General features: G+C 57.2%; 2 protein-coding genes across 9 annotated transcripts; one reads left to right on the forward strand and one right to left on the reverse strand.

Moving 5' to 3' along the window:
• Window positions 1–7,592: 7,592 nt before the first annotated feature.
• FIZ1 (FLT3 interacting zinc finger 1) lies at window positions 7,593–12,911 on the reverse strand. Of its 2 annotated transcripts, XM_047790693.1 has the most exons (3): window positions 12,787–12,911; window positions 10,957–11,308; window positions 7,593–9,907 (listed from the first exon to the last, which is right to left on the reverse strand). In XM_047790693.1, exons 2-3 carry the CDS (start codon window positions 11,266–11,268, stop codon window positions 8,711–8,713), a joined length of 1,509 nt encoding a protein of 502 aa, XP_047646649.1. In that variant the 5' UTR covers window positions 11,269–11,308; window positions 12,787–12,911; the 3' UTR covers window positions 7,593–8,710. The 2 variants fall into 2 exon arrangements, with proteins under 2 accessions (XP_047646649.1, XP_047646648.1); XM_047790692.1 differs by lacking the exon at window positions 12,787–12,911 and having other exon boundaries at window positions 10,957–12,544.
• Window positions 12,912–12,944: 33 nt separating this feature from the next.
• Window positions 12,945–16,311, forward strand: ZNF524 (zinc finger protein 524). 7 transcript variants are annotated; one of them, XM_047790695.1, is made up of 3 exons: window positions 13,609–13,715; window positions 14,293–14,774; window positions 15,256–16,311. In XM_047790695.1, exons 2-3 carry the CDS (start codon window positions 14,625–14,627, stop codon window positions 16,261–16,263), a joined length of 1,158 nt encoding a protein of 385 aa, XP_047646651.1. In that variant the 5' UTR covers window positions 13,609–13,715; window positions 14,293–14,624; the 3' UTR covers window positions 16,264–16,311. The 7 variants fall into 7 exon arrangements, with proteins under 7 accessions (XP_047646656.1, XP_047646654.1, XP_047646655.1 ...); XM_047790697.1 differs by having other exon boundaries at window positions 14,293–14,509; XM_047790700.1 differs by lacking the exons at window positions 13,609–13,715; window positions 14,293–14,774 and adding an exon at window positions 12,945–13,000.
• Window positions 16,312–16,823: the final 512 nt, after the last annotated feature.

Consider the following 16,823-nt stretch of genomic DNA (forward strand, 5'->3'; position numbering starts at 1 on the left):
TGCAAACGACAGGAAACTCACTAACTGGCCATCGGTCAGGGATTTGAGCGATTAATCTACCCAGCAGAATGACATGTATCCATAAAAAAAATGAAGACGTCCTCTGTGTCAAAATATGGAAAAGCTCCAAGTGATAACTTGAACGGGAGGAGAAACAGAAGGAGCACAGCCTCAAGTCTGCTCTATCTGCGCTTATCCGCGGGTTGTGTCTGGGAGAACTGGGAGGAGAGGGAAGAAACTGGCAACATTGTCTACCTCTTAGGACTGAAACTTACTACACTCTGTCCCTCGGTGCTTTTGGAATCTGAAGTCCTGGGAGTATGTTCTGTACCCAACTAAGTAAAGGAAAACAAACAAGGGATAATAGAAATAAATAAAATGAAAGTATATGATAGCTTCCTCTTGTACTCTACAAATACAAAAATATTTTTTCCTCCTTACATTAAGGAGTAGTAACACGATTCTCCCATTTCGCAGGGCAGGAAAGTGAGATACTGAGAGTTTCCAAGTAGGGAGTCTAAGTTTTTGCATTTCACAAAGAAATGGGAGAAATGATAGCGGGTCAGGAGCATGATGTTGAAAGGCACCTGGTCAGCGTTCCCGTCGTGGCTCAGTGGAAACGACTCTGACTGGCATTCATGAGGATGCGGGATCGATCCCTGGCTACGCTCAGTGTATTAAGGATCTGGCGCTGCTGCGAACTGTGGAGTAGGTCGGAGACGTGGCTGTGGCTGTGGCTTTGACTCCCTAGCCTGGGAACCTCCATGTGCTGTGGATATGGCCCTACGAAGCAAAATAAATAAATAAATAATTTTAAAAAAGCACCTGGGGGGGGGTTCCCGTTATGGCTCAGTGGTTAGCGAATCCGACTGGGAACGATGATGTTGTGGGTTCGATCCCTGGCCTTGCTCAGTGGGTTATAAGATCCAGCGTTGCCGAGAGCTGTGGTGTAGGTTGCAGATGCGGCTCGGATCCCGCGTTGCTGTGGCTGTGGTGTAGGCGGGCGGCTACAACTCCGATTCGACCCCTAGCCTGGGAACCTCCATATGCCGCGGGAGCGGCCCAAGAAATGGCAAAAAGACAAAAAAAAAAAAAAGGCACCTGGTCCATAATACTGTATTTTTAAGGGTTTATACATATGGAGCAAAAGTCTAAACACATCCATGGAAACAATAAACACCACATTTGGGGGTAAGAGTTACCTTGGAAAAGGGAGGGGCAAGCAGCTCTTGGGGGGGGAGGGGCTATGCCAGGAGTCAGGCTTATCTCAGGTTTTAAAGCTGGCGGACCATATAAGGGGTGGGTGCACTTTTTTAGTGGTTACATTACATTTTCACCATTTGAAGTGTGCATCTCAGTGGCGCCAAGGACATCCACAAAGTTGTGTAGCCATCCTCATTATCTACTTCGAGACATTTTCATCCCTGCAAACGGAAACCCAGATCCGTTCATCCGTCATTCCCAGTCCCTTCTCCCCCCTCCCCTGCCCCCCAGCTACTGGCAACCAAAAATCATCTTTCTGTCTCTATGGATTTGTCTGCTATGGATATTGCTATTGAGTCATCCAGCATATGGTCCGGATGACTGGCTTCTTTCAATTAGTGTTTTCGAGGTCCATCCTTGTAGTAGCCTGTGTCAGCACTTCATTCCTTTTTTGCTTATTTTATTTTATTTTTGTCTTTTTTGCCATTTCTTGGGCCACTCCTGCGGCATATGGAGGTTCCCAGGCCAGGGGTTGAATCGGAGCTGTAGCCACCAGCCTACGCCAGAGCTACAGCAACGTGGGATCCGAGCCTCGTCTGCGACCTACACCACAGCTCACGGCAACGCCGGATCCTTAACCCACTGAGCAAGGCCAGGGGCCGAACCTGCAACCTCATGGTTCCTAGTCGGATTCGTTAACCACTGCGTCACGACGGGAACTCCCTGCTTCTTTTCTTTTTATAGCCACACCTGCTGCATATGGAAGGTCTCAGGTGAGGGGTCCAGTTGGAGCTGCGGCTGAGGGCCTGCACCACAGACACAGCAGCACCGAATCCAAGCTGCATCTTCGACCTATGCCGCAGCTGAGCAGCCACCAGATCCCTAACCCAGTGAAGGAGGCCAGTGATGAAACCCGCATCCTCAGAGACACTATGTAGGGTTCTTAACCTGCTGAGCCGCAGCGGGAATGCCCTTTCATTCCTTTATATGGCTGAATAATATTCCATCGTATGGGCATACTGTATTTTATGTATTCATTTGCCTATGGCCGCTGGGTTGTTTCTAGTTTTTGGCTGTTGTGAACAGTTCTGTCACAAACATTTGTTACACGTTTTTGTTTTAATGGCTGTTTTCAGTTCTTCTGAGTATATACCTCGGGTATGTGAATGTGTTATTATTTTATTCTATTTTGAAGCCTTAAAATATTTTTTTTCCGCAATAAAAGAAACGGGAGTTCCTGTTGTGGCTCAGTGGAAACGACTCTGACTAGTATCCATGAGGATGCATGTTCAATCCCCGGCCTCACTCAGTGGGTTCAAAATCTGGCATTGCCCCGTGAGCTGTGGTGTAGGTGGCAGACGCCGCTCGGATCTGGCGTTGCTGTAGCTGTGGTGTAGGCCGGCGGCTGCAGGTCTGACCCCTGGCCTGGGAACCTCCATATGCCTTGGGTGAGGCCCCCCAAATAAATAAATAAATAAATGAAACGAATTCAGGGATGAAGGTGACGGGAAGGAAATTTCAGAGCGATCAGCATGTTGTGTGTGTGTGTAGGCAGGGGAGGAGGTGGGGATCGTGTCTTAAGGGAGATTTGGGGCCGCATCAAGGGCGATCAGAGCTGCTCGAGCAGCTCTGTCTGGCCGCCTGGGCCAGGCTGAATGCTGGATGCATTCCGAGTGTACTGAGAAGCCATTGAAAAGGTTTTAGGCTGGAGAGTCACATGATCCGATTAGTGTTTTAGAGACATTCCTGTGGGACTCGCGCGGAGGCCCCTCCGGATGCTGGAGAGCCCCAAGCAGGGAGCTGGGAGGCGGCGGGGCCGGGGTCCAGGTGAGAGATGGGGGCCTGAGCAGGGCTGGCCTCGGGTTGGGCAGGAGGTTCCCGGGCAGGGGGCGGGGCCTGGCGCTGATTGGCTCAGGGCTGCACCCCTGGCTGCCATTCCCGCCTCAACCGCCCCCTTATTGGCTCTCCCGCTTCCAGCCCCCTCCCTCTGGGATGCAGGAATCCACATCGTGTCAGTCCTGCCTTCAACCCCATTCCGGTGGCCCGCACCTCTTCCTCTCCACCTTCCTCACCTACAGCCCCCGCCCTGCGTGTCTGCACCCTGGAGCCTCCCTGACCTGATTCCTCCCTTTCTGCCTCTGCGTCGCCCTACGCCAGCCACGCTGCCTTCTGCGCTCGTTCGGACTCAGGGCCTTTGCACGTGCCGTTCATGGCCTGGAATGCCCGTCTCCTAGATGTTCACAGTGTTCCTGCTTCTTCCCAGGACACCTGTCCTGCCCACCTTACCTAACAGAGCTGGCCCATCATCCTCTTTCTTGTCCTTGCTCTGCCCTAATTGTCAGCACTGTACTTAGGGCAATCGAACATTAGGCTGCTTGTCGACTACCCTCCCCCCCTTGGCCTATTTCCCCTTCCACTGCAAAATCAACTCTCTGAGGTCAGGGGTTGGCTTCGCCTGTTCGTTTAATTGCTCTCTCCTCTGAAAGTCTCGCATCTAGACCAGTATTTGTGGGTGAATAAAGAGGGACGAAGGGTGGGAAGACATGAGGGGCACCCTGGAAGGAAGACTGCGGTGGCGGGTGTGCAGAGCGCAGGTGAGCGGGCAGGGCCTGAGGCCGGTCCACCCTTGCGCGCGCGGCGAGTCAGCTCCACCCACAGAGGTGGGAGTCGCCCTCATCTGGCCAGTGATTGCTGCTCTGAAAGGGTGGAGATCGCCCCCAGGATGAAATCCGCTCCCTCGGCCCCCGAACGTCAATGAACACATCGATAAAATGGGGCCACGGTTTCAGGAGTTGGGGACAAGGTCCAGCCCACCACCTGGCACTGGGAGACACTCGTGAAAGGGGGCTAGTCCCCTTCGCTACCGTCTCAGAAGAGAAGGGATTGGGGTGGAGGTGAGCTGAGGCGGGAGGTCCCTATTCGCTCCTCCGCCGCCAGGCGGCCATCTCCATGACAACCCTGGCCCTTTTCCAGGCCCTCCAGGGACCCGATCCCTGAGGGCGGCTCCTGCCCCTGGGGGCGGTGGCTTGTCTAAGGAGGCGGGTCTTGTTTCTCCAAGGCAGAGGATTTTTTTCTTTTTCTTTCTTTTCTTTTTTTTTTTTTTTTTAACCCCGTCTGATTTCCCCATCCTGAGCAGTAGTGGCCGAGTGGAAAGGACTATTTCTAAGGTTGAGGATTCCTAGGGGCCGACATAGAGCCTCGTCAAACGACAATTGTGGATCTCCAAGCAAAAAATGCTGGCGTTGAATGCCGAAGTCTTCCTTCTCCTTCTCTTAAACTTAACGCCCTTTTTCCTTGTGAAATATAAGATGTACAGATTAAAAGGGCACGGTATAAACGCACAGTTTAACACATAATTACAAAAGAATCACCAGATTAAGAAATGGAATGTTGGAGTTCCCGTCGTGGCACAGTGGTTAACGAATCCGACTAGGAACCATGAGGTTGTGGGTTCGATCCATGGCCTTGCTCCGTGTGTTAAGGATCTGGCGCTGCGGTGATCTGTGGTGTGGGTTACAGATGCGGCTCAGATCCTGCGTTGCTGTGGCTGTGGTGTAGGGCAGCAGCTATAGCTCTGATTAGACCCTTAGCCTGGGAACCTCCGTATGCCGTGGGAGCGGCTCAAGAAAAGGCAAAAAGACAAAAAAAAAAAAAAAAAGAAAAAAGAAAAGAAAAAAAAAGAAAGAAAGAAAGAAAGAAAAAAATGGAATGTTGGCGACCACCGCAGAACCCATAGACGTTTCTGCAATGTCCCATCCCGAGTTCAACCCCTCCAAACCCACCGTTCCGAGTTTCATGGAAAAAATGTTTTCCCTGCTCTTCTCGCACCCACAACGCATCCTCAATAATTTGACAATTTAGTTTTGCTTGCTTTTGTCTTTTTTTTTTTTTTTTTTGCTATTTCTTTGGGCCACTCCCGCAGCATATGGAGGTTCCCAGGCTAGGGGTCCAATCGGAGCTGTAGCCACTGGCCTACACCAGAGCCACAGCAACGCAGGATCCGAGCCGCGTCTGCGACCTACACCACAGCTCACGGCAACGCCGGATCGCTAACCCACTGAGCAGGGGCAGGGACCGAACCCGCAACCTCATGGTTCCTAGTCGGATTCGTTAACCACTGCGCCACCACGGGAACTCCTAGTTTTGCTTGCTTTTGAATGTTACGGAAAGGAAATGGTACCCCGTGCATCTGGTTGCTTGTATCTGGCTTCTTTGTATCTGTCATTCATATAATAGTGTGTATCTGTACTCGTTTATTCTCTTGCTGTATTCCACAGCATACTTTATTAATCATACGTTACGATCCATTCTGTTGTTGATGAATGTCTTAATCCTTTTGGTCTGATAGAACAAAACATTACAGACTGGCTCGGATCTGGCGTTGCTGTGGCTGTGTCTGCCAGCAGCTGCAGCTCCAACTCAACCAGCACGGGAACTTCCGCATACTGCAGGCACGGTCCTAAAAAGGAAAAGACAATACAAAAAACAAAACAAACAAACAACCCCCCCCCCCAAATCAGAGTTCCCATTGTGTCTCAGCAGGTTATGAATCAGAATAGTATCCACGGAGATGTGAGTTCGATCCCTGGCCTCAGTCAGTGGGTTAAGGGTCTGGTATTGCCGTGAGCTGTGGTGTAGGACACAGATGTGGCTCGGATCTGGCATTGCTGTGGCTGTGGTGTAGGCTCTAGCATAGGCCGGCAGCTGCAGCTCTGATTCAGCCCCTAGCCTGGGAACTTCCATATGCTGCAGGTGTGGCCCTAAAAAGCAAAAAAAAAAAAAAAAGACCCACAGACTGGAGGGCTTATACACAACAGAAATTTATTGCTTTCAGTTCTGGAAGTTGGGATGTCCCAGATCAAGATGCCAGCATGGTCATCTTCTGGTGAGGCCCCTATTCCTGGTTGATAGCCATAGGCGTTTTTGCTGTGTCCTCCTGGTGGCAGGGGCTAGGGATCCCTCTGGTGCTTCTTCTTTAAAGGCACTAATTACATTCATGGGGGCTCCACCCTCATGACTTAAGCATCTTCCAAAGGCTCCACCTCCAAATACCATCACATTAGGCATGAGGAGTCTGACAAATGATTTGTGGTGGGGAGACACCAACGCTCAGACCTTAGCAATGGACATGTCCATTGTGCTGAGTTCAGGGCCGTATATTTTTCTGCCGTGAATGTTCTTATAAGCAGCTCCTGGGGCGGGTGAACACGAGCTTCTCTAGGGTTCGTGCCTGTCCGTGGAACGTGCACAGCTTCAGCCTTATTAGAGCCTGCTCATCTCTCAAGCGCCTCCAACTTAAGATGCTCAGAACTCTTAATCCCTCCAGCCTCCACCCCGGCTTGTTCTCTCTCCGTTTTCTGGTCTTAATACAAAGAGCTACCACATAGCCAGTCCTTCCTGACTCCTCCTTTTCCCTTGCACACGCACACGCACAATGCACGCTGGTGCATTCCGCCTCCAGAATTCATCTGGAGCCCACCTCTTTCTGTCTATCCCTCTGCTCCCGGCCCCCAGCCCTCTCCCCTGGGGGACTGCAGTAGCCTTCACTCTGCCCCTCCAGGCCCTCGTCCACTCAGCAGCCAAGGGGAACCCTTGGAAATTGAGAGCGTCCTCACTTCCCTTCACACTTAAAATCGTGCTTGCCATTGCCCACAAAGCACAATCCAATGGCTCTCTTGGCCACCAAGGTGAGTGCCACCCTGTTTACCTCTGTACTCATCTCACCCACCCTGTCTTGTGCTCACTCCCGTCCCGGATCCATCCACGAGCCCACCCCGCCAGCCCCTCCTCACTTGCCTCTGGCCTCAGATCAAATGCCAGCTCTGCAAAGAAGCCCCCCTCTACCCCTGCCGGGCCACCCCACCTAAGGTGGCACAGTCTAGCCACAGTTTTCTTAACGACGTATTTTGTTCACTGTTGGATCTCCAGAGCCGGTTCCGGTTCTCTCTATAGGGAAGACATCTAGCTGGTAGGAGACATCTGAAGGGACCGCCCATTCTCAGATGGGCGGAGCCTAATCTAGGGGCAGGAGGTAGCTGGCTAAGGTACAAATTTGGTTGCCTGGGAGACAGTGTCTCAGGGGCTGGGTCTCCTCCTAGAGGCAGGACTTGGCTGTAGAGAGACAGTTTGGTTTTTAGGGGGCATGTCCCATGGGATTAGTCATTTCTGGTCCTATGGTTGGGAGTGGATCTTGTGTTTAAGGGCAGGGCTTCCATTTGGGTGATGTCTAAACCATCTCTGATATTAAAAGCGGTAAGCACTGTGTAAAGGGTTGAAAACTTCTCGGAAGGGAGGAAGGCGCTGTCTCTATGTAGGAGGCCTGTCCTACGTCAGGGAGGGAGGGAGGAACCCCCCTCCCTAGAGCCAAGGACCAGAAAATGAGACGGCAGTGGCTGACAGGACGAGGTTTATTGGGGTCCGGGAGACAATGGGGAGTGGGACGAGGGGGCGAGGTCGAGGCTCACGGGGGGAGTTCCCCTAGCCAACCCCCCTTCCCCTTGGGGCTGGGAGGAACACAGAGACTGACAAGCTGACAGAGATGGAGAGAAAGACCAACAGGTGCTACAGCTGAGCGGGAGGGATACCTGGATGTCCACCACCTCCCACTCATGAGTTCACAGAACGGGCAATGATGCGTACTGGCCCACACACCAGAGGAGGGGGAGGAGTGTCTGCCTTATTCACTCTAGGAGGGTGGGGTGCAGGCTGCAACCCCGACCAGCCCTTTCCAGTGGACAGGAGGTGGGAGTATGTGTACCTGGACCAGTCCATTCTACTGGGCAGGGGGATTTTGAACCAGCCTATTCTAGTTGGGGGGGGGAGTTGGGCAAGATCATTAGGATCGATCCATTCGGCAGTAGGGGAGGGAGACCTAATTGGGGAAGGGGTTGAGGGCAGGGGGCAACTACCCTGGTCCTCTTTCTGCAAAGGGAATGAAGTTGGGGGGGGAGGCAGATTCCGGCTATAGTCATTATGGGGGGGTGGGGGAAACAGGAATTCTGGTGGGTAGCGTTTGGAGGGAATCCAGGGAAATCCGGGGACATGGTTCCCCCACTTTTCTCCAGATTAAGGTCGTTGGAATGATGGCTCTTAGGGAGAGGGGCAGTCTTCCCTCGGGGGAGGGGTGCCCATCTTTTATTATTAGGGCCTCAAGATGAGAAGTACGTAGGGAGACCCATGTCTCATGCCTAGGGCCCCATGGCTTAGGAGCCTACTGATTGAGGGGTGCTCAGCACGTGTCCCAGGAGCCTCGCGTTCAGGAGCCTCTCCATAGATCTGGGACCCTCGAGCTGAGACATCTCTCCATTTATTTGCTGCCCCTTAGCTCAGGGGCCTGGGGACGTTCGGTGGCCCCATCTCTCCAGCCAGGGTCCCCTCATCTCGGGGCCCGGGTCTGGATGTGGAGGGCCAGGGCCTCCCTTGCGGTCCCTAGGTCCCCTGGCCCCTGGGCCCTGAGGCCAGACCCTGGTAGGGGTGGTCGGATGGAGGGGCGCGCCGCCTGGCCATGTCAGTCCATGCCCCGGTGCAGCTTCAGGTGCCTGGAGAGGTTGCTGAGCGTGATGAAGCCCTTGCCGCAGATGTGGCAGGGGAAGGGCCGCTCGGTGCCGTGGAGCAGCCGGTGGCGCTTGAGGTAGCACTCGTGGCGGAAGAACTTGCCGCACTCCAGGCACGGGAACGGCTTCTCGCCTGTGTGCACCAGCACGTGCCGCTCCAGGTCCCGCGGCGAGCGGAACAGCTTCTCGCACTCGGAGCAGCCAAAGATCTTCTTGCCGCGGCCGGAGGCGGCCGCGGGCTCCCCAGACGCGGGCTCCCCCTCCGGGGCCGGCGCCGTCGACTCCGCGCCGCCGCCCTCGCCGTGGCTGGCGCGCCGGTGCTCCTCCAGGGCGGCCAGGGCGGCGTACAGGGCCCCGCAGTGGCCGCAGCCGTAGGTCGCGGGGCCCGAGTGCGCCTCCAGGTGGCTGGCCAGCGCCGCGGCGGACGCGAAGAAGGTCCCGCAGTCGCACTGGTACAGGGTGTCTTCCGACGGCTCGGCCGCGGCCGCGGCCGCGGGCGCGTCCCCGCCGCTCTCAGGGAGCAGCCCCCCCAGCTCGGGCACGGCGCCCCCGCCGCGGCCCAGGAGCAGCCCGCCGTCCCAGGCCGGCTGAGCGTCGCCCGCCTCCGCCGTGCCACCCTCGCCAGCCGTCTCGGACCCGGCGCCTGCCCCCGCCGCCCAGGCCTGCGCTGGGGGCGCGCCGGGCCCCTGAAGGTCGTGCGTCAGCTTGTGCCGCTCCAGCAGCGCGGGGGCGTTGAAGTCGCGCTCGCAGCGCGGGCACTTGAAGGGCTTCACGTCGGTGTGCGCAGCCCAGTGGGCTGCCAGCTCGCGGCCCTGATCGAAGCGTCGCGCGCAGGCACCGCACGCAAACGGGGGCAGGGAGGCCGCGGCTGCGGCTGCCGCCTCCGCCAGACCCCAGCTCCCCGGGCCTGCGCCTGTCCCATCTGGGCCTTCTCCGCCACCGGCTCCCCCGCCCCCGCACACCGAGCAGGGCCCCACGTTGCAGCAGACGGAGCAGGGAGCACTCAGGGCGGGCAGGCCTGGGCCGGGCTGCAGGGGTGTCGGGAGCACCCCTCGGTGCTGGCGCTTGAGGTGGCGGCCCAGGCTGGAGCGTGAGGAGAAGCGGAGCTCGCAGACCAGACAGCAGTAGGGCTTCTCACCAGTGTGGACGACCTGGGAGGGCAGGAGAAAGAGCCTGGTATCAGGGCTGAGAGTCCAGCCCGCAGGGCAGATTCTTGGCCTCTGAGAGGGATCGGGAGGAGGCTCCCTGCCAGGCCCACAGGACCAAGATGTAGCTTCAACCCTCTCGTTCTTATTCTCTGCTTGGGGCCAGCTGGCATGTCTTTGGTCCCTCCAGACTCAGGACCTTTGCACGGGCTATTCCCTCTGCCTGGAAGGCTGTTCCCATGATGGTTTCTGGCTCATACGTCAGATCACAGCTCAAATATCACCCTGCCCTGTCCTGCCCTGTCTTGTCTGGTAGCCCATAGCTCTCCCGTCTTTACTCCTACAGATCAGATGGTTATTACTGCTGTTGTTCTAACTTCTTTCTGGACACGTCTCCCTTCCCAGATCACCCTCAGCTACGTGTTTGCTTGTTTGCTTGCTTGCTTTTTGAAAGCCATGCCCATGACATGGGGAGGCTCCCTGGCCAGGCATCAAACAGCCATGCCACAGCAGCAACCCAAGCCACAGCAGTGACAACGCCAAATCCGTAACTGCTAGGCCACCAGGGAACTCCTGTATTTGCTTTCTTGCTGACTGTCTACATGGCTCTGGTCCACTTTCAGTGGAATTTAAGTTTTCCAAAGCCACAGACTTCATTGATTTCACTTTGGCAACCCGGGTATTGGGAACAGGGAAAATATCCAGGAGATAAGTGCTGAGCAAAGGAATTAAGTACCTACACAGTCAATCTACCTTTAAAAACCATAAGGGAATGATAAACACAAAGTTGCAGATGCTGGCATTCGAGCAGGGGCATGGGAGAGCGGGTGAGGCAAATTTACTACGACTGTTTTAATTCCTGGGTTGGGTGGTGACTGAAAGAGAAGCACCTCATGCTTTGACTGGTCAGGGTGCTTTGATGGGGAGGGAGGGAGAGAGAAATTTTCCTAAGGCAAGAGATAGGTGAGTGAGCCTTGGGCCAGCTGTCTGGTGCTCCGAGTGGGTCCCAGGGCCTCCAAGGGTGAGTCCAGCCCAGGGCGGCCAGCAGGACTCACCTGGTGGTGCAGCAGGCCCGTGGAGTCTCGGAACCCCTTGGGGCAGGCGGAGCAGCGGTAAGGCCGCTCGCCGGTGTGCGAGCGCAGGTGGTTGGCCAGGTTGAAGCTGTGCTTGAAGCCCTTGCCGCAGCGCGGACACGCGTGGGGTTTGAGCGCAGTGTGCCGGGCGAAGTGGCGCCGCAGGTCGGAGCGGTAGCGGAAGCTCTTGCCACACTCACTGCAGTGAAACGGGACGCGGGGAGCAGCAGCGGGAGGAGCCGGGGCCGGGGCCGGGGCGGGGACCTGGGGCGCTGGCAGCGGGGCGTCATCCATGGTGGTGTGGCGCGAGGGCAGTGGAGGGTGGGGGCTCTCTCTGAAGCAGGGAGACATGGAGGGGGGTGAGGGAGTCACCTCCCCATCAGCCTCCGCAATCTTTGGACACACCTGCCACCAGTACCTGGGAGCCCCGCCCACTACCGTCCAAGCCCCGCCCGCCCACTCTAACCACACCCACTCTTCTTTAAGCCCCTCCCACTCTCCTGCAAACCCTTCCCCCACTCCGCTGCCAATCTTTCTAATCCCTTCTAAGCCACGGAGTGTTAAGCCTGTCCCCACTTTGAGAAGGGACTCCCGCTCCGCTCTAAGCCCCGCCCACTCATGTTCGGGTCCCGCCTACTTCTTCCAAAGTCCCCCCGTTTTCGGGAAGCCGCTTGTATTCCTGGACAAGCCCCTTCCCCTCCGAGAGCCACTCCCACTCTTCTTTGAAGATGAGAGTCACCTTCAGACGAAGACTCCCATTCTTAGCCAAGGAAAGCACAAAGATTTGGAGCTAAGCGCACTAGAGTCAGCCTTCCAGGGCGAAGATAACTAGTCCTGGAAACTTGAATAAACCCAACTGATTCCTTCATCTGCGAAATAGGGATAAGAGGAGGACCTACCTCTTCTAGTGGTAATGAGATCTAAGCAAAATTGTGGCCAAGCGTGCTGCGTGCTCACTTAGGCCTGCGCACAACAGACTCAACAGGTAAGCTGTTTTCATTACTAGTGTCTGCTAAGTTCCTCCAAGGTCCTCTTGAAGTCCCGCCATCTCTTCCCCACCAAGATCCTCCTAGACCCCTTTCAATTTGTCCTTTAAACTCAGCCTTGAAGCAGGCCCCATCCTTTCCAAGACCCTCCCTCCAATCTACCTCTCTTGCCTTCTCAGTCCTTTCAGAGACCCTCCCCATCCGAAGACTTTTTACCTGCATTATAAAGACGTGCTATTTCCGCTAACGAGCCCCAAATCACACTCTTAAACCCCAACCTCTTTACTATGCCCACCATTTGCTGAAAAAAACTTGCCTAAACAAATTCCGCCCCTTCTCTATAAGCTCTTCCCACATCCACACTGAAACCCATTACCCAGCTCTGCCCAGATTACGGCTCTTCGACCTCCTCCTATTATTGCTGAGCCACGCCCCTTTGTCAAACCGCACCCCTTTGCCTACGCTCCTCCCATTTACACTATAGCCCCGCCCACTTCAACACTATACCACGCCCGCCGAGGCTCCTCCTAGTCGTTGCTCCGCCCCAGCCACCACTAAGCCCCGCCTCCTCCCCACCCAGTCGCCCTTGGGGTTGGGCCCCCCCCTCCCCAGTCCGCTCCAGGACCCAGGTCCCGAGAGCCAACCTTTTGTGCCCCTCCCCCCTGTCCCTAAAAGGTGCAGCCCCGGGCACCCGGGGCGGGGGCAGGTCAAGCTAGACCCGCAGGCGGGCGAGTCCACCTCGCTCATTCGGAGCAGGGGTTCTGGAGCCCTGAGGCGGCCCCGGGAGGCCGAGAAAGTCAGTCGGCTTTCCTCTTTAATTACTTACACCTCCCTCTGGGCGCCGACATTTTGGGCAGCGGGGGCAGCGTCACTTCCACCCGGGGGGCCCCTCGACTTCCGCCTGGGCTCCCTTCTCCCCCGCACTCCCCCTTTCTCCCGCCTTCTTGGTTTCCCTCCTCCCCACCGCCCTCCCTTCTCCCTTTTTCCCGTCCCTTTCCCAGCCACTGGAGGTTAGAGAAGCCAGGGTGGCGCCATCTTGGGTGAGGGCATGGCGAGGGGGCGGGGCTTAGGCTCTTCTCAGCGCCATACAGAATAAGGGCAACAAGCTCAGCGCGGGTGGCCTCCTCCCCGCGGTGTCGACGCTAGCAGGTGTTAACATAGATGAGGGCAGATTTGATTCCCTCTTAGCAACCTCAGGCTCTTCCTAGGTATGATGTAGCGTTGCCTCAGGAGAAGAGAGAAATAGAAGTTCGCCGACTGCGACAGAGATAGGAGGAAAGCGCAGGCTCCATCTTGTGCTTAGCCTTCCAGTGGGCTTTGAAGCCCATAGGGCGCCATGTTAATTACGGGAGCGAGCGGCCATTTCCCCGCTCCTCGTCCTTTCGGTACCTTTCTTTGATTGGGTCACCCGGTTTGGTGTTTTGTGGGGGGAAAGATATTTCTCTGTGTTTGGGATGTGTTGGTGGAATAATTTCCCGCTCGGGGCCAGCGAGGGCGACGGGTGCGCAGACGCGGCTTGCCGGCGGCGACTCGACCGGCCTTTAGGACCCAGCACGTCCCTTTTGTTCCTGGCGGGCGCAGGCCCGGCGGGGAGGAGGGAGGGAGGGGCCGCCCGGCGTCCGCTCCGAGGGGCGGGGCAGTCCCGCGCGCGCGCGCGCCGCGGAGAAGCAGGGCCCCCTCGCCCCCGCCCCTTCCCACGCGCCGGCCCCGCGCCCCCGCGCCCCTACTCGCGAGCCCAGGCGACATGCAAATGAGGTACCCGAGAGGCGGGGGTCCGGGCTGGGGGAGGGGAGCGGAGGGAGGGGAGGCCCCCGGCCGCGCGCTCCTGGATCGCCCCCCAACCTGCTCCTGCTCACGCGCCCGCTGAGGCGCGCGCGCGCGCGCCGACCCAGCGCCCCGCGGAGCCGGCCCGCCTGGGTGCGCGCGCGCAGACCCCCTTCTGGAGGCCCTCGCCGTCTGCGGCCTGACGCCGCTCATTGGCCGCCAACCCCGCAGGGCCCGCCCCGCGCGGTCGGAGCGGACGGGCGCGCGCCTGCACCCGGGTGGAGTCGGGAGAGGGTCGGGGGCATCGTTCCAGAGTCCCGGGTTCTAGTCCAAGCCCTCACGGAAAGGTGGTTGCCCTTCTCCGGACCTCAGTCAGTGCCTTTTCTAATGGGGTGCAGTGGTACCTGCAGCCCCCAATCCTAACTGCACCTGTGCTGTCCTCCCCTCCCCTTTACTTCACCCCGGTCCCAGGGTCCCAGGCTCTGCTGCTGACAGTGGTGTTGGTGGAGGTAGTTTATTTGGTGTTTACTATATGCCCTCTGACACCCCTACCATATCCATTTTACAGAGGTGGGAACTGGCTCGGAGAAGTAAAGCCACTTGTTAGTTAATGGCAGCGCTGGAGTCACATGCCCAACTAAGGAACCCCACGTCTCTTGGATCCATTTCTTCTCACTCGCCAGGCCTTTGGGGTCCATCAGATCTGGTTCACGTCGTGGCCCTGCCCCTTCCCGGCAGAGGGAGCTTGGGCAATTGACTTGGCCTTCCTGTGCCTTGGTTTCCCGGTTTGCAAAGTCGCGGTGGTCTACCCGTAATTCAGACGTTTGGTGTGAGGCTTAGCTACCCACCCTGATGATAAGTGCTAACGTTTCCTAAGCACTTCTGTATACACAGCACTTTATGTTGTTATCTTTAGGGCAAGTCTGTGTGAGTGGGTGGAAATACCATTTTCCAAAAGGCCGAGCTAAGGCCCAAAGAGGGGAGCACCTTGCCCAAGGCTACACGGAGAGGAAACAACAGACTCAGGAATTGAACCTAGAACCTCTGGAGGTCTGATAGATGTCCTTGTCCACAGCTGGGGGGCAGATACCACCTGGTGCCACTCCCTTTCCTTTTTCCAGTCTTCAACCCCGTCCCACTTCCATCAGTCAGCAGGAGAGGCAAAAACAGTTCTGAGGCCTCTGGGGCTTTTTGGTTTGATGGGCTCTCTGTTTTGAGGGCTGAAATACTGGCCCGTTCCCTCCGTTGGACTCTACCCTCCCTTGAAAGCTTTTCTTTCTTTTGGCTCAAGTTGACCCTGAATGTTTAGGTCCAGGGGAGGGCTTAGGAGGTCCACACAATGCCTGTGGGACTCAGGCAGTGCCTGTTGCTATTGACTGCTGTTGACCCACTAGCGTGGCTTTGATTGTGTGTCCAAGTGATTGTCAGCCATGCCCAGGTCAAGAAACTCATCCCAGATGGGGAGGTGATGGGGGGCAGGGGGTGCTCCACATCCTCCCTGCACTGATGGCTGCCCCCTCTCTCCTTTTAGCCCGGCTCCAATTTCCAGAGCCAAGCCCCCTGCCGCTCAATGGACACCTCCAGCCCAGACGCGTGGCCTTCGCCTTTCCCCAGGGAGGAAGAGAAACCTCTGGCCTTACCTCCTCCTGTTCCCCAGGGCCACCGAGGCCAACGTCCTGCGGGGGCCACCTCCTCCAATCAGACCCTCAAGACCACCCTCCCTCGCAAGCGGGGCCGCCCCCCCAAGTCAGGGCAGGAGCCCCCAGTGGCGCAGGGGGTCACCGCCCCAGTGGTCAGCGATGGTGGCAGTGACCTCCTGTTGATCGATGATCAGGGGGTACCCTACACAGTCTCTGAAGGGTCTGTGGCGAGTGGGCCTGAGAGCTCCAGCCCTAAGAAAGCCCCGCACTTCTGCCTGGTGTGCCTTCGGGCCTTCCCCTACCTCTCCGACCTGGAGCGCCACAGCATCTCTCACTCAGAGCTGAAGCCGCACGAGTGCAAGGATTGCGGCAAGACCTTCAAGCGGTCCAGCCACCTGCGGCGGCATTGCAACATCCATGCCGGGCTTCGGCCCTTCCGCTGCCCGCTCTGCCCACGCCGCTTCCGGGAGGCAGGCGAGCTGGCCCACCACCACCGCGTCCACTCTGGGGAGCGCCCCTACCAGTGCCCCATCTGCCGGCTGCGTTTCATGGAGGTCAACACGCTGCGGCGCCATATCAAACGCAAGCACCCCGAGGCCATGGAGGTACCCCTGTGTCTTCCGGACCCAGAGCCTGAACCACTGTGGGATGACGACGGCATCCCAGCCACGGCAGAGGCGGAGGAGGAGGGGCTGGAGGGGAAAGAGCTGGCCTGCCCCAGGCCTCCGGCCACCGCTCCCCAGGCTGGGATTAGAGCTGGGAGTCGGGCTGGTGCTGGGCCTGAGCAGGGAGGCCCGGACACCCTCACATCTAGTGGTCTTCCCATTGTGGGAGGGGGTTGGGGGTGCGGACCTCAACTTCTGGATCCTGCTGCCTTCTGCCACCCTCCCCCGGACTGACAGGCCTTTGGAGGCAGGGGCTGTGGAAATAAATCTCTGCCTATTGGCTTCCTGTGTGTGTTCCGTAATGGTCCCAGGGCCGCCCCCCGCTTCTCCTCCAGATGTCCTCCTGCCAGTTACACCACCCCATGGGAGGACCCCATGTCGTGTACCTCATTAGCTGGGCGCTGAAGACCGGCTTGGGGGAAGCCTTTGCCCCCCTCCCATCTCCAGCAGACCCCAAAGCACCCCCGCCCCCAAATATCCACTCTTTAAGTAGAACATTGAACCTTCTGTGCAAACGCGACTCTAGGTTCTCCTCCCCTGTTTCGGCCAGATTCCCGGGAATTCTGCAGCCACCACATTGGCCCTTCTCTTTATCCTGGCGCTTTTTTGCAGGGAAATACTGACCTGAGAGTGGCCTGCAGGGCTGACAACTTTGGTAGGGCTCGGGTAGAGGAGGGGCGAGCTGGAGGGGCGGGGCAGCGGGGGCGGGGCTTGTTGGGCAGTTGGGTAAAAACTGGGCTAGGCTTAGGAAAAAGGGCCGAGAAACGAGAGGGGCTTGAAGAAGTGTAAGGCTT

The sequence above is a fragment of the Phacochoerus africanus genome, chromosome 8 (genome assembly GCF_016906955.1).
Source record: "Phacochoerus africanus isolate WHEZ1 chromosome 8, ROS_Pafr_v1, whole genome shotgun sequence".
NCBI classification, from domain to species: Eukaryota; Metazoa; Chordata; class Mammalia; order Artiodactyla; family Suidae; genus Phacochoerus; species Phacochoerus africanus.

Excerpts from the sequence above, each read along its gene's own strand:
- ZNF524 (XM_047790695.1), top strand. The coding sequence starts at position 14,625 with ATGTTGTTATCTTTAGGGCAAGTCTGTGTGAGTGGGTGGAAATACCAT. Across the intron at positions 14,775-15,255 it reads TGAACCTAGAACCTCTGGAG|CCCGGCTCCAATTTCCAGAG; the intron begins GTCTGATAGATG and ends CTCTCCTTTTAG.
- FIZ1 (XM_047790692.1), bottom strand. The coding sequence starts at position 11,325 with ATGTCTCCCTGCTTCAGAGAGAGCCCCCACCCTCCACTGCCCTCGCGC. Across the intron at positions 9,908-10,956 it reads CGGGCCTGCTGCACCACCAG|GTCGTCCACACTGGTGAGAA; the intron begins GTGAGTCCTGCT and ends CTGCCCTCCCAG.